At 39.0% G+C, this 17,007-nt stretch overlaps 1 protein-coding gene across 3 annotated transcripts in view; it reads left to right on the top strand.

Moving 5' to 3' along the window:
• The window catches only part of PRKCE (protein kinase C epsilon), a 300,248-nt gene that overhangs the window by 262,146 nt on the left and 21,095 nt on the right, over positions 1-17,007 (top strand). For all 3 annotated transcript variants that reach the window (XM_040551098.1, XM_040551101.1, XM_040551100.1), the window contains exons 12-13: positions 10,421-10,559; positions 12,999-13,187. In XM_040551098.1, the coding sequence (XP_040407032.1) occupies positions 10,421-10,559; positions 12,999-13,187 (328 nt within the window). The remainder of the gene's footprint in view (positions 1-10,420; positions 10,560-12,998; positions 13,188-17,007) is intronic.

Raw genomic sequence — 17,007 nt, 5'->3', positions numbered from 1 at the left:
TGATTTAGTATTGTTTTGTTTAAAAGGATTATAGACATACAGAGCAGGCACTCTTAGTTTGTGCTCCACCTAACTTATTGTTATAACAATGCATATGCAATCTTGTTTGTATGTTATCTGAGATATAAAAATAAGAGCATGAAGCATTGAATCTCACACAGTAGAATACCACAGCTTGAGTCAGTCTTTGGCTGAACCTGGGGAGCTCTATTGTCCTCAGCGGGATCACTGAGGTGTCAGCAAGGACAGGTTGTATCACGTTACATATTTAGCAATGACTCAACACAACAGCTTTTTAGCAGAGACTGACACAGTAAATAGTGTCAGTGGGAGTACAGAATTCATCTTGTCATTCTCAGCTGGAATGTCTAGAGCCACTTAGGATTTTTCAGCTAAAATTTTCAAGGAAAAGAAAGGTTAGAAAATGGTGTTTTTAACCAAAGTAGAGGGGGGAAAAAAATTCTCTCACAGAACTGTCAGTAGCCACTCACATGTCAGTCAGGCCACTCAGATGTGCATTGCAAGATCAGGATGCTCAGCCCTGGGTCAGAGCCAGCCTCGGAGAAGTGGACACCATCCTGAGCATCAGGCCAACAGCTATTCACATGCTGCTTTTATACAAACTTTTGAACACACTGTGTTTTCACTCAGCATAAAACGCTATTTATTTTTTTAATCTCAAGCTTTACAGAAGGGGAAGATCACTTGCTATCTGCTATAACTGTTTCTGAAGCAGATTGTTTGTCCTATAAAGTGGGTCTAATATGAAGCCAGCTCCATTTGTGACAGTTCTTGGTAGAAAAACTGCAGGCCTGCAGGCCATGGGAAGGCAGAGTTGCCACTGGGCTCCAACACAAAACTTGTCTAAATTAGGCCTTCAGATTCAGGCTAATTCAATAAGAACAGTTGTAATGCTACATCCCATCCCTGCCTTAGTCTCATTGAAGAATTGTTACATTCCCAGGTAGGGGTCATGGAAGGACAAGGATTAAAAAGCAGTGTGATGTGAATGTAAAAAGAAACTCTCTCTTGAAAAAGAAATAGAAACCACTCCCCTCTGTGCTTAGCCAATTTGTGAGAATGTTTTACATAACATATATTTGAACTTCTAGATATTTCACTTATGTTCTCAAATAAAAATGTGGAAATAATAAGAAAGGAAAGGCAACACAAAGGAAAGCTGTTAAGTATGATATATTTACTTGTCTACACATTATTTTAAGGAAATTCAGCATAATAAGATAAGCAGATCATGCACTGTAATGTTCCTAAGTTGCTACCGACAATTGTAATAAAGTTATGGTCAAAGCCATTAAAAGGCCATATATAGAAATTATTTTATAGAAGTTGTTTTTATGCTACCAGAAAAGTCACTGCTTTCCTTAAGCTCCTGGAAAGGAATATTAAACCTTTGGTCAATACATCGTTAAGACATCAGTTAATAGTGAAGGCTGCATGATTAAAACATCTCAGGTCCTTGCTTTCCTAAAGTTCTCTCAATGGTACATTGCTGGAGCTGGCAACTTCATGCAATCCATATTTTTACTTTCTAATGACTAGGTTTTACCAAGCCACAGATAGCAATCGTGTTTGTCTCCCTCTGATGTCCTTGGCAGGCAGATAGCAAGCTGCCATTTGCTACATCCCTTCTCCTGTCTCTGCCACCCCTGTAGTCCGCAAGATATTTGTGCAGATGGCACAGTGATGGACATTGTGCTAGATGGGGAAAGTAATATGTGGGTTTTTAAAATACACATGCCTGACAGGAAGGCATTGTACATATGGATTCACATCAATAAAAGGTGGATTTGCTGCATTGCAAACTTGGCACTGCTGAAAAGCAACACTGTTTTCAAATCCGCACAGCGGGTTTTTCTGTATGTTGCTGGGTACAGCTCTGCTATAGTTTTGGTGATAGATGATGCCCTTATTCTGTAATGTAAAAGTGGCAAAGAAAGTGCTTTACATAAGTCCAGTAATTACTTAATGGATAAAAATAAAAGCAAAACAGAAATTCCAAGCCTTTCAGATAAACACAGGGAAAACTTCCTGAGATCTCTTACAACAATAAAAGCAGCAGAAGCATTTTTTCCTCAGCTTTCTCCTTACTCCCTCCTTGCTAACAAAAACTGTCCTACTGTTCTGAATCCACCCATAAGAATGAACAGTCCAGCGCATGTTGTATTTCTTACTCTATAGGTAAGGGAGATCACCTCACCTGGTAGAACCTGACATCCAATGACACTGCTATTATTGCATTTTCATGCTCAGTAACAGGAAAAATTACAGGCTTCTTTTCTGTACAGTTTTTAGAAAGGCAGAAAATGATGTTTTTAGTTTGTGTTATCTTAGAAGTTATGGTTTGGGTTTGTTTTCCCATTTATCTCCAATCTGTCATGGGGATAAGAAAGCCTTGCTGATGTTTTGTGGCTAATATACTTAATGAAATAAAAGAATCCACTAGTGAAGAACAGTTTTAGTTTATCTATCCCATAGTCTATGTATGGAAGCTGATATTAAGTTGATGAGGCTTGGTTACTAAAGAAGCTGGTATCAGAACATAACAAATATTGAAATTCTTTTTTGTTTTCTGACCAGCTCCATATATAGCTCCATTTTGGTTAGACCAGAGTCTAGTACATTAGTTATCTGGGTATTTGAAGAACACCAATGTGTCTGAAGAACTGAGATGAAGATTTTGGTGAATTTATCAGTCATACAGAAAAAACATTTCAGGCAGTATGGTACAAATGGTCCAGGTTATATGATATTTTCTGCTTATGGCTAAAAATTATATTGAAAATGCACTATTAACTAAAATTACAGCAAAGGGCAAGTTTGTGCTGGGTATAGGAGAGACCTGTTGGTGCAGAAGAGCATCTTTGTCTCAAATGCAATTTGGATACCACTGAATAACTTAAAAAGTAATTCTAAGAATGTAGAGGTCTTACCTTAATTAAAATAGAAAGAGTAATTTCATCTTACTAATTGAAATTGTTAATTGATAATTGATATAATGAGGGTATTGCCCTCAGTTATGAATTTCAATAACTGTAGGACTGGAGAACAGTTCTGTTAGCACTCCATGTCTTGTTATGGGGATGTTTCCTTTTTACTTTCTGTGGTTTCTTCTGTGAATAGCCTGTCTATTCAAAGCCTGCAGAGAGGACGTGATTTTCCCATGCAGGGGAACAATGGCAGTGGCAATGATTTCAAATACACTATTGAAAGGGTTTATTGCAGCTGAAAGTCACAAAAACAAAACAAAATTATGAAGGATCTGTTTCTTTGACAGTAGTTCAGTAACTACATATTTTTGACTTGTGTTCTTTGATGTTCTGTAGATGTTTAATAAGGTGCAGTACTTCACTTAACTTTCATCCTATAAAGGAATATCCTTGTTTCCAATGCAGTTATTATTTGTAGATAATGATTATGATACACTGAAATGTATATGTTTTATATTTTTGTTGCTTATTCAGCAGCTAGAGTAAAAGCAGATGCTGCGGAGATATTTCATTGTAAAATGATTGCTTAAACCAACATGTTATCATGTTTCTTAGCTACTTGATCCTGTTCTTCAAATATGGATTTATTTAGTCACTAATGTTTACCTGATTCAAAGGCTACTGTCAGTAATGTTTGGCAGACTCACTGTTCAAAACCCATCTTGACTGTTTAACTGCCTTACTTTCAACAAGAAAATTACCTGTTATCTAAATGGCATGTATGACACATGGCCACACAGACAAGGCAGTTATCTTGCTGGCTACTGTTTGAAGTCAGACTTGAAGAACCCACTCCTGCGAAGTCCTCATCACCGGAGCATTTCTGGGAAGCGAGGGCAGTCGGTGGCTCATGACACTGGCATGTGGAGGAATGAATGAGCGTTAGGGAAGCTTTCTTGCAGGTTACCTGCAGCCAGCCCACTCTTCTGTTCTGACATGCACAAGCCTTGCTGTTACAATCCTGATTCTCTCTTAAGATCCTGCCAGTCATTCCAGCTTCTGAGGTGACTGTGATGCTGGCAGATGCCCAGAAATGGAAACCGAGGCTTAAATTTCTGGTTAATGCTTTCTGAGAAAAAGAAATGATTTAAAAAAGAACATGTTATGCAACTGACTGCTCACGTCAACTGAACTGACTGTACAAAGTATCTTGGCAAACAAAGGAGAGAGATAGCTTAATGTATCATTACTGCATTCAAGCAACCAGGGCATTTTCCTAGCTTAACTGGTTAGGTTGTTTGCAAGTTGCAAGTAGTTACTCAGGTTGTGGGAGCTCATTTTGTCAGAAACAGATGACTTTCTTAGTTCCTACAAAGAGTATGCAAAATGAGAAAAAGAAGAATGTAATAGATCTTTGTCATTGAGCTATTTGACACTGTATTATGTGGTAAGCTCTGATTTAGACACAGACAGCTGGCAGTAATACCGGGAACCAAGTAAAAGTCTGGATGGATCCGAATGGATCATTCTGTACAATGAATTTACATTCCAGAGACAGAGCTGTTTACTTTTTGTGATGATAGGAGAGCTGGCTGTGTCTTAGAACAGTTCTGGGGAGATAGAGGTCTTAAAATAAAAGTTTTTTTCACTGGCACTGCTGCTCTGCAAAAACAAGTTTCCTTGACAATTCTTTTCTGTTACTTTTTCATTTGTTTCCTCATCTCTCTCTGAGTGTTTTGATTTAGTCTTTTTTTTTCCTCTGAGGTGATAAATGTCACATTACCTACTCTCTTGCATTTATTTAGTAACTAAGCTTTCTTTTTCCATTTTTTTTTGACTCTGTCAACTGCAAATTGTTTTTGAATGGTTTTCAGTGCAAGCAGTTTTATGGACTATGATAATCTTGTGGGCTAGCTCTGAATTTGGCACTTTGGCAGACTCCCAGCTTACCTTTTAACCTCCCATATCTACTTTGATGGAAGTCATACTGTTGTTGCTTTAGCTTCTTCCAAATTTCTTCTGAAGCTTTGATGCACTTTGTATTTGCAGTAATAAAAATCTACTGGTGTCAAATTCCATTACTGCATGAGTAATTAAGCTGATGTCCTCAACGCCTCTAATAGAGTTGTTGAAGAGGCTTATGGTCTTCATTGTTTAAGCCTGATGAAAGGGTCCCACGTGTTTTTTTCTGTCAAGTAGGACTATAATTTCATAAATAGTAAGGAACTTAAACTGACTTGTGCTTTTACAGGTAAGCTTAAAATTTCACTGTTGGTCTGTACAGGTAGTCAGAATTTAATATTAAGGCTCTTGCTTTTTTTCCCTATGCTCAGTCTGTTCATTCTCTTTTTCTACTGTCAAGTTTTTGTTTCTAGTTTCTGTTACTTACAGGAATCTTTAAGCAAATAAAGGGATAGTAAAAGGATAGTAGGAGGTGATTGTTTGGCAGGTTAAATGGTTAGATGGAGGGGATTATGCTGTAGCCCGTTTGATCTCAGGTTGTTTAGGAAATGATAAAAAAAGATGACTTCAAGGAATGACAAAATATGTAGTCTTCTCCAAGGGGCCTTATGCAGGTGAACAGCTGAGGACATACAAGAGTAGTGCAACTGATCTGGAGAGACCGAAGTCAGGTGTAGGGCATATTGGTTGCAACGAGCATTTCTACATTCCATATATACTTCAATTACATAAACCATAATTGATGAGGCTAGTTTATGGGGGGAACGGTGGATTTACTGTTAATGAGGTAGATCTGACTTTGTCAAACTTCTTGCATATGCACAAACCATTTAGCATGTGCACAGTATAACTGGCTTCTACATGCACAGTAAGTCATCCAGTGCTTCCCAGAAGTGTCTGATTTAATACTCTGATGTGCAGTCTTTATGCAGACCTTGAGCAGTAAGCCCACTGTGTACCAGAAATACCTGATTTTTTTTGCTATCCTGTATATGTAGTATAGGTTAGATATAGGCAGGACAGCATGCCCAAAATTGTGAACAAGTGTTAAAAAAAAAAAAAAAGACAAAATAATAATAAAATCCACCTACTGAAGTAGGGATGATATGGAGAAAAGAGCATCTCAGGGGAAATCCCAGCATACTGTATCTGTGGATATGTCTCACATAACACAGCCTTGGAAGGGTTATTTAATTATGGAATGCCTTGTGCTGGAAAGGACCTTAAAGATCATCTAGTTCCAACTCCCATGCCATGGGTTGGGGTGCCACTCTTTTGCTCTAAGAGCAGTGTCTTTAAAGAGCTGCCTGCCAGCTCCGATCAGTTCCTCAGTCCCTAAGGACAGATTCCCAGCAAGTCTTATCCACTAATTCTTTAAACATTTTAGCCACTGTTGTAATCTTGCCTGGCTTCAGAGCCAGCATAATAGTCTGCTGAAGGTAGATCCTGCATTTTTAATTCATGCACTGGCTTCTTGCTCAAAACGTGGCAAAAGGCAGGAGAAATCCTTTTATGATGCTAAGTTAATTCATTATAATATTTATTATCACACAGCCATAATTCCTCCTAAGTAGTGACCACGATGCAGTCATAATATTAAATTGTCCACTGGTACAGGACAACACACAGTACTTTGAATTCCCATTGTAAGTCATGCCCCAATCTGATAAACACATTAAAAATTGGTTGATTGACAAGTTTATTTTAGGGCAAGCTTGTCATCTTCTGCAAATGTGGATATCGTAGTCCCAAATCCCCAGACAAAGTTGGAGGAGACACAGTATATGTAGGACAGGCTTCCTCTAGAAATTCCACCTAGCAAAGGAAGAGAAGCATCAATGAGCCCTGGCCTACCAAATGGCAGTTTCAAGGTAGGCAGAGTTTTTGAAGAAGTAAATGTGGGGTGAACATGCCTCATGGTGGGGATGAGGAGAAAATGAGAATGAGTTACCTCTTTTAGAACACGAGGACAAAACTTTCCGCCTGAGTGACATAAATAAGGCATTAGAAGTCAAAAGAAGGTACAAGCCAAGCCCAGTGGGTCACACCAAACATCACTCAGGTTAGATATCCTGTTCTTGGAAATGGTCAGTAGCTTAAGCAGTAATGTGCACTAATTGCAAATTGAATCTCCACTTTTTTTTTGTAGCTATAGCAGTGTCTAAGTACATTAACGAGCTCAACCACAGCATGTTCACTGCAGCCCAGACTGCCTCCCATATTAACCTCTTTAATGAGTTCATCCGCACTGGTGAGCACCAGGTCTGGTAACACTTCCCCTCTGGTTGGTTTGTCTAATAGCTGGACCAGGAAGTTATCCTCTACTTCCTTCATGAGTCTCCTGGATTGCTTACAGCCTGCTGTGTTGCTTTCTCAGCAGACATCCAGGTGGTTGAAATCCCCCAGCAGGATGAGAGCCTGTGAGCATGATGCTTCTTGTAGCTGAAGCAAGATGGCCTTGTCAACAGGCTCCCCTTGGTCTGGCAGCCTGTAGTAGTCCCCATCCACAAGGTGCCCTTTATTGGTCCAGGCCTTAACTTTTACCCACAAGCTCTTAACCTGTCTGTGTCTGTTTCTCAGAGGTATCACAGTCTATTTCTTAACATAGAGGTCAACCCCCCCACCCCTCCTTCCCTGCTTATCTCTTCTGAAAAGCTTGCAGCCCTCAATTGCAGTGTTCCAGTTGTGTAATTCATCCCACTACATTTCCGTGATAGTAGTTAGGTCATAATTTTCTAATTGCATCGTGGTTTCCAACTCCTCCTGCTTGTTTCCCATGCTGCGTGCATTGGTGTAGAGGCACTTAATCATTTAATCTGTCTGAATGTTTCCACTGTGGATCTAAAGTCTGGGGGCTGGAATTTGTTGGCATTAAAGATTTTGGCAACAAAAACTGTATCTTTTCATAGATTCATGGAATGGTTTGGGTTGGAAGGGACCTTAAAGATCATCTAGTTCTAACCCTCTGCCATGGGCAGGGACACTTTCAACTAGACCAGGTTGCCCAAAGCTCCATCCAGGCTGGTCTTGAACACTTCCAGGGATGGGGCATCCACAACTTCTCTGGTAAACTTGTTTCAATGTCTCACCACCCTCATGTGAAGAATTTCTTCCCAATGTCTAATCTAAATCTACCCTCTTTCAGTTTAAAACCGTTCCCCCTTGTCCTATCACTGCACCCTCTAACAAAGAGTCCCTCCACATCTTTCCTGTAGGCCCCCTTTAGGTACTGGAAGGCTGTCGTAAGGTCTCCCTGGAGTTTTCTCTTCTCCAGGCTAAATAACTCCAACTTTATCAGCCTGTCGTCGTAGGAGAGGCACTCTTGTCTTCTGATCATCCTCATGGCCCTCCTGTGTATTCACTCTAATAGGTCCATGTGTTTCCTCTGCTGGGGGCCCCAGAGCTGAACACAGGACTCCAGGTGGGGTCTCACAAGGATGGAGTAGAGGGGGAGAATCACCTGCCTTGACCTGCCAGCTACACTTCTTTTGATGCAGCCCAGGATACAATTAGCTTATTGGGCTGCAAGTGCATGCTGCTACCTCATATTCATTTTTTCATCCACCAATACCCCCATGTTCATCTCCTCAGGGCTGCTGTCAATCCATTTTCTGTCTAACCTGTATTTGTGCTTGGCGTTGCCCCAGCCCAGGTACAAGACCTTGCACTTGGCCTTGTTGAACTTCATGAGGTTCACACAGGCCCACCTTTCAAGCCTGTCAAGGTCCCTCTGGGTTGCATTCCTTCTCTCACTGTGTCTGTCACACCATTCAGCTTGCTGTCATCCGCAGACTTGCTGAGAGTGCACTCAATCCCACTGTCATGTTACCAACAAAGATGTTACATATACCACATACCAGTGCCAATTCAGACCACCGAGTGGCACCACTCATCACTGGTCTCCATCTGCACATTGAGACACTGACTGCAACTCTTTGAGGGCCACTATCCAGCCAATTCCTTATCCACCAAGTGGTCCATCCATCTAATCTATGTCTCTCCAATTTAGAGACAAGGATGGGGTGAGGGACAGTGTCAAAAGCTTTGCACAAGTCCAGATAGATGACATCAGTTTCTCTTCCCTTATCTACTAACCATGACCACATCATAGAAGGCCACCAAATTTGTCAGGCACGATCTGCCCTTGGTGAAGCCATGTTGCCTATCACCAATCACCTCTCTTGTTTTTCATTTGTTCACAGAAGTTGGCATGCAATTTTATTCCTATAACTGATTTAGAATTTGTATGCACGTACTTATTTATCATCAATTCCATCTACAGAAACTTCTCTAATATGTCTAGAAAAAAAGTTCTGATCAAAAGGTGCCCACACAAAGTCACCTAAGGACACGTCTTTTGATTCTCACCTCTGTATGCATTCATACATACAATGTCTTCCTTTATTACTGCATATCTTTAATACACTACAAAAGCATCTACGGCTTAGATAGAAGTATAAAAATAAAGTAGGCCATGCAATATCAGTGAATTGTAGAATATCCTGAGTTGGAAGTGACCCACAGTGAATCTTGTTGTCTTTGTTTTTTGTTTATCATTTATACATGATAAAATGTTATTAATAGTGGATTTTATTTTATTGTTGTTGTTGTTTTTCATGCAAGTGAGGGCTCTTTTGTGCACTGGCTTTCCAGATCCTACTGTAGTTTAGTCTAAGGCAGTGGCAGGTAAGTTAAATGGTACCTAGCATCCATTGTGTTGGATCATGAAATAACTATCAATGGTATATTTAGAAAATGTGCAGCGGGCAAGACAGGAAAGGTGGATATCCCTTCCTCAACCTGTTTTTGACCTCACCCAGTTTAATAACTGAAGAATTGTGTATTTTCGACACAAAGACATTTGTACAAAGAATGATCAGAGGCAGCTGCTAAGATGTGTTGTTTAACAATGAATGCAAAATAGTCATGTGAGATTATTTCTGCACAGCATTTAAACTGCAGAAAATTAGGGACCCAAAGATAGGAGCATTGTTTTTCAGCCCTCTTCTTGCAGTCTGAACTTTGAATTTCGAGTATATGTTAAAAATACAATTCAAAGTAATCCAGGTTTGAAAGTAACAATTAATTCAACCCATGTGATAAATATGGGTAAATCGGTACTTCTTTCTTTGTGCTGATACAAAAAGGGAGAGTGACTTTATTAGACAACATTGACCTATTTCATATAAGAGTCTTAGATCTGTAGCAAGCGAGAGACTGAGATCTTTTCCAAATGTTTCTGATGCTTTACAGCTGTGCTTCCATGCAGCTGAAGAGAGAGTACAGGCCTCATCTTACAAAATGCTTGTCATTACCTGCTTCCTTATTGCCATTATCCAGGTCTATTTAGTGACTGCTACTAGTCACTTTTCATGCACGCATGTGAAGGACAGTTACTTGGTGTTGTTTGTGAAACCATCTATTCGTCACGTTCTATAGTTTGTGTTCAAATTCAGGAGCGCATGCTCAAAATTTGAGAGCTGATTTAATTCTGGGACTTCTTATTTCAGGGACCTGAAACTGGACAATATTCTTCTGGATGCAGAAGGCCACTGTAAACTGGCTGACTTTGGGATGTGCAAAGAAGGGATTCTGAATGGAGTGACCACCACAACCTTTTGCGGCACGCCTGACTATATAGCTCCAGAGGTATTATTTTGCACTGTGCTAAGAATATAGATAGTATCATTCATCAGATGGACTCTTACATGTGTAATTTTAGACACTTTTTATATGTAGATGAAAACAATAGATGATGCAAACTAGGCTGTGCCACGGTTTTCCTGGTTAATCCTGCAGAATTTGTTTACTCTATAGGGCAAGAACAGTATTCCATGTCAATAGGAGTTGGATTTTCTTTTATTTATTCCCTGAACTTAACAATATTCTTCTCCATATTCTCATTTCTGACTTAGCATCATTGTGAAGGCACTTCAAAGAAGCCTTCACTGAAGCCTTTAAGAAAATAGATGCAACTGAGTACTGTCAGCACTGGTCTTTAGTAGTTATAAAAAGTTTTTTAATTCTTCATGAGACTTAAAGGGGGAATGTTCATATGGAAGAGACTGTGTTTGGTGTCATTTTGCATAACACCTTTGTGGGAATATCATTTCTTCTTTTCTTTAAAGTGTTTGTGAGTGAAAAATACTATATTTGTGGTACTTCTCATATGGATAGGGAGAAAATACAGATACTTGAATAGAAAAATAGGATCCTTTTATAGGGATGCTGCAACATCCATATAAAACAGTTGAAAACACCTAAATTCACTTTAAGGCATTCATTGGGTAAAAGAATTTGCTGATAATTGTGCTGGTTTCATGTATCTTAAATTTTAAGATTATAAGGTGAATTTCTGAGTGCTTCAAAAGAATCAGTATTATGCAGTTTGTCTGCTAGACAGACTTTGTCAGCTCAGTTTAGTTAGTAATCCATGCATCTTTTTTGCCAAAGATTCAGTGTGCTGATATAGTGTAAAAATTTCATAGGTTTGTCTTTCATCAATCATAAATTTGCATCAGGGAAAAATGTTAGTTTATTATTTGCTAGAGACAATAAATTAGAAATCCATATTGTTAGAGTTCATGTCTGTCAAGCTTGGGTAGCACAACTGATAGGTTGTGAGTCATCTTGGAACTATTGTAACATCTATGAACATGTTTTGTGGCATTTCAAAAGTACTCTGCAGGTAAAAGAAAGCAAGTGCCAGAGTGATGGGTTTGGTTTTATATGAATTCTCTTTTGATTTAGTATACTAATTGAGTCATTTAGCAAATTCTTTAAAAACTATTACTAAAAACAAAGCAGTAATAATATTCTAGGAACTTTTACATTAAATGCTTTTCTCACTGATGTCAGTAACTCAGGCTTCCGTTTTGTCATCCTGATTGCAGAAGCTTATCTTCTGCTCCTATTTCTCTTGCCTCATGGTAGTATTTTTCAATTTCCTTTTCTTTAGCAATATCTGAATTCCAGAGAGTGTGCCCTGAGCACTTGAAAAGTACACTTCTGAAGAGTATCATTTTCTATAATTAATGTGTATAAAATTTAATATCCAATGAACTAAGAATCCAGTTGGGATCCAGACAGCTGCATCCAAATGTTAAACTCATTTCTTTTTTTTGGTTAAGAGAGAATTTGGTTTTCTACATTACAGTACAATCATTATTCCTAAACACAGCACTAAGCTAATGCAGTTCACCACAAGGCTTCTGCCTGTAGCACCACTAATATTGTTTAAGGAGGTGGTGAAGTCGTTGCCATTCCAACTCATTTTAAGCCAGTCAGCTTCACCTTAAGCAGTCACCCACTCTTCTTTCTCCAGTCCCCTGTCATGCTGAAATGCTGCAGCCAAACTACAAGCTCCTTTTTAGTGGAGAGGAGCCAAGAATTAGACTTGTCCCATGTACAGCAATAGTTCTGTAACACCAAGTAAGACGATAAAATTCCATCATTCTAAACCACTACTCCCCACTAGAGGTATTTGCTACAAGGTTGAACTTGTGCCACCCGAAAAATTGTAGCCAGTTTTTCTGAAAGCAAAAGCGATTAAAGTGAGTCCTACAGCCATGCATTTATTGTACAGTGTTTCAATGCTGTAAAAAGAACTTGAACAAAAATGCTTTTGGCTTCCCTCAGCCCTACCTAAAGGATGAGAATAAATCTCTCAGATGATCTCTGTGCAACATAACAAGTTGGTTCAGTTTGTTTTGCTCAAGATAGAGACAAGGAAATGTTTCACATTTTCCATCAATCTGTTTTGTATATGTGATCTTTCTTCCCCTATAGCGTGACCTGCCTTAAACAGTTTGGAAGGATATACAGCTTTTTTGCCCATGAGCATACTCCTTTACTCAGGGGACTGATAAACTCAGTTAGTACTTCTGAGAAAACTATGCATTGACACTCAGCTCTCTTAGTGCAAACTGCATCGGTAAGAAACCATGCCTGATGTTACTGACGTCAGTGTGGGTTTTAGTCCTCCTTAGGCACTGGGGAAAGAAAGGGTGTATCATGTTGAAACAGTAATGTGCAGCTGAGAGTGTTGTCTGTCTTGCCTGTTCAATGTGATCTCTTTTTCTATACCAGATCCTCCAGGAGTTAGAATATGGCCCTTCAGTAGACTGGTGGGCTCTGGGTGTTCTCATGTACGAAATGATGGCTGGGCAACCCCCCTTTGAAGCTGACAATGAAGATGATCTCTTTGAATCCATCCTTCACGATGATGTCTTATATCCAGTCTGGCTCAGTAAAGAAGCCGTCAGCATTTTAAAAGCAGTGAGTCTTCTATTACTTGTTTTCCTCCGCCTCTTCTTCATGGCTTTCTGTTTTTATTATTTTTTTCCTTGATTAAAATTGAATTTGCTAAAAGTTGTTGAGAACAGTCACCACTGGGAGTTCAAGCACAGTTCAGAGTGCCACTGTTAGGATAATGGGGCCTGGGATAAATTACACCGCTTGTGGGAAAGGAACAGAATGTTTGTATTCCACGCAGTTGTACACTGCATAAATCTGTGTACTGCAGATTCATGTTTCAGGGAAAACCCAACCAACTAGAACTGTGCTGCCACTTTGACACTTTATATGCCGCATGTTCACTAGAGTGGGGGAAGCACTATGTAAAGAAAAAGTGTCAATGTTTTTATTTAACCCACCCGATGCCTTCCTTCCCTTATTATCAAGATAGGTTGAAAGCCTTTTATTTACAGCTATATGTTCTACATTTTAGTTCATGTAACACTTTGATTAAGCAGTCTTACTCAAGGGCAATTGTTTCTGCCCTGGCTGGTGTTTTACAGTGTAAGGATTGGCTTGATAGAAGTGTGCCACCAAAAGCAGCAATTTTTTAAACAAAACATGCTACAATTTTTCTCTTGGTGACTGAAATAAAGGAGACTATCTATTAAGAGGGCAGCTGCTAGTGTGAAGTCCTGCAGTTACATTTTGGGTCACATACATACAGGGTTACCTTTTGAAAGAAAACTACAGAAAACTTGAACAAATTCTGATTTTTACAACAGTGGACAGGTAGCACTTTGCTCAGAACTGCTCATACTGATCTCTTAAAAACACATTCAGGTTTATTCTAGACGAGAGGGAGTGGGGGCGCTGCAGGTGAGGGAGCTCTAGAGGAGGATTCAAACCAGAAGTCCAAGGTAACATCTCTGAGTTGTGAACTGTAGTATCTCTTTTGCTCCAGTCTAAGTAGTGAGGGCAGGGAGGACTTATTAAAGCTGACCTTCATACATATTCTCTCTACTCCCCCTAGATACCTTTCTGATGTCTTTTCATAAGCTGACACGATACTTTCATGTGTCTGTTATTATTTCCAGACTCTTCAATTATTTTCAGTCGAGCAATTAAAATGTATGGACTTGAGCTGCAGAATTCAGACTGATATCCAGGGTTCAGGGGTTATTTTAGCCTGTTGTAGAGAAAGGGTTTTTGTCAATGTTCATATCTGCATCTGAATTTCACTTAAGTCCAGAGATTTTCTGTAGTGTTCTATAGTGTTTCAGTTTCACATTCTGTAAGATCTGTTCCTTTGGCTCCCCATCCAAAGGCTCTTTCTGTGAATCAACATTAGCTGAGCTGTCTGTTATTCTGAAACATTCATCAGGGGGGGAAAATTAACTGAAAACACCTGATTATGTGTGTAGTATGAGAGCTGTTGTAACTATGAGAAGGTATTTGTTTGATAGGGGAAAGGGAGAAACAGATTTGATAGAGACTTAGTGTGTTATCTCCTGTGTGCAAGTAGTGAGATGTCTAACTCTTAATGTCATACGTGTCATTCATTAACCCCACACAAATGCAAACACAGAACTGGGCTGTAGGTGTATGCTCTGCATTTTTGTGAATGTAAGTATAAGGATGTTCAACATTAGTTTCTTAGCTATAATTTTTCATGAGGCTGTTTTCCTGAGCCTACCTGTTAATAGTAGGCATCGTGGCTTATATTTTTCTGCAGTCCATTTTTTACATCTTTCTATCTAAAGTTAATCTTTAATGCCATTTTAAACCTTAAAAAGAGAGTTGAATCCATTAAATAGATTTGCACTATAATATGAGATTACTCCTCATTGGGCAAAATGTCTTGATTGGCATAAATTGATAGAGTTTAATGGAACTTTGACAGTTAATGCCTTGAAAAGAATGCATTTCCTTACATTTAACAACCTGCTGCCTATGTAGCTATGGTGTGAAACATGTTTAAACCTTGTGCTCTGCATCTGATCCTTGTCCACATTCTGTTAAATGAAGAACAGGAAAAACAGAGGAAAGAAAGAGGCGTCTATGTATTTTACTGCTGAATGCTAGCAAGGGATTAGCTTTGGAACACTTCGTTTCCTCACATTGTGCTTTGAGACAGTTTTATTCTTTAGAAACTGTGTATTTTTACACTCCTCCAGGGAAGATGTAAGGAGATTTTAATAACATGACATTCTCATTATCAAGTAACAATGTTTCCTTATTTTCTGAAGAAACGCTTTTCCCATTACTTCCAACAAAACACAAACAAGGATAATTCGACAGCTCAGTATTACAAGGCAGCAACAAGTAAGTGTTGCTTATCCCATGAAGTCCCAGGAATCTTACTAGACTTCTTTCTGTGAATTGACAGGAATTGCTATTTAAAATTCTTTCCTGTCTGGTAAAGAAAACAATTCTTCATTGAAATTAGGTCTGGGCTTCTTTGCAAGTGATGGAGGGAGGTTGTGTCTTCAATGTGTGTTCCCTGCATATCCCGATGACACAGATCTCTGGGTACAGGGGCAGAACTGTTTTTAAGCACTGATGCTTATTTTAAGAAGCTAAGTTTTGGGAGCCTAGTAATCTTTAATTCAGGCCCCAAGTTACATGGCTATCTCAGCAACCTTTTGTCCTGTTGTCATTTAAGTTGGTCGGAGTTATCTTCAAAGGCCTCACGTTTTGTAAAAGGAGATTCCTGTCTTAGTATAGGCAGCACTTGTGGCTGTGGCCATAAGTGTTATAATAAGTATAATAAGCCCCATTGGCAACTGTCTCGTCAACACAGTACAGTTAACAGCTGTCTGTGCACTGACAGTAGCATCGTTGTTGATGCTGTTGATAAACAGGAAGTAAATGTCAGCTTATGCTTCAGAAATAGAAATAAGAGGTGAAAAAGAGCAATATTTATCACAGGGGATAGAATTTATGGAATTCAATGTTCACTTCAGAATTCTGAGATTACTGTATCATATTTGCATATGATAATTTTTTTAAGTGTTCTTAAAATTTGTTCTCCCTCATCGTCAACTTTCAAGTTCATGAAGTACAGTACTAAACTGTATTATCTAGTAATATTTTCATGTCCCAGGCTTCTAAAAAGGACATGTTCTGATTTTTCCCTGCCTCCAGCTTAAAACAAAGATAGAACATGAAGGATACTAGGATCAGAGTTTACTTCTTTGCTACCTGGATTATGTGGTACAAAAAGCATATCCTGTAGTTGCCATGTTCTGCTTCTGCAAAGTGTGTGGCTGCTGGTTCTTGGCCTGCTCTCTCCCAGTCACCAGAGGCTCCTGGAGGTGAAGTAAAGCAGAGGAATGTAGGAATGCATTTTGTGGTTTTCCAAGAGACCTCACCAAAGCGTAGTAATCCTTTCAAAACCTTTGTTTCTCCTGCCCATAGAAAATATGGCCTGTAATTTAGATATGACTTGTCCACTTGCAAAAAAAACTTGCAGAACAGTTGAACACTAGACCAAAGGGTCATCTTCTGAATGGCATGCATATAGCAGGAACTACAGAAAGAATCATCTCACTGATATGAATTATATCTTTAAAATGATAGCAGTGGTATTCTCCTGTGGATAGTTGATCTAGCTATCTAAAACCATCTTAAGGGCTCCAGTAGCTACTCATCTAATAACTGCAATATTAAAGCAAGGGTGTGTTAGTGATTTTTTTTTTTTTTGCTAAATTATTTTTTTCTACAGATGTGTAGAATAATGTAGTACTTAGGTTAAAAACTCACTAAACATTCATCACATTTTGTTTCATTTGTATACTATAATTTTAAAAAAAATTATAATAATGGCTGATTATGAAGTCATAGGAAAGTCTGAGGTAAT

The sequence above is a fragment of the Cygnus olor genome, chromosome 3, assembly GCF_009769625.2.
Source record: "Cygnus olor isolate bCygOlo1 chromosome 3, bCygOlo1.pri.v2, whole genome shotgun sequence".
Classification (NCBI taxonomy): domain Eukaryota; kingdom Metazoa; phylum Chordata; class Aves; order Anseriformes; family Anatidae; genus Cygnus; species Cygnus olor.
This window is presented reverse-complemented; position numbering and strand designations above follow the sequence as displayed.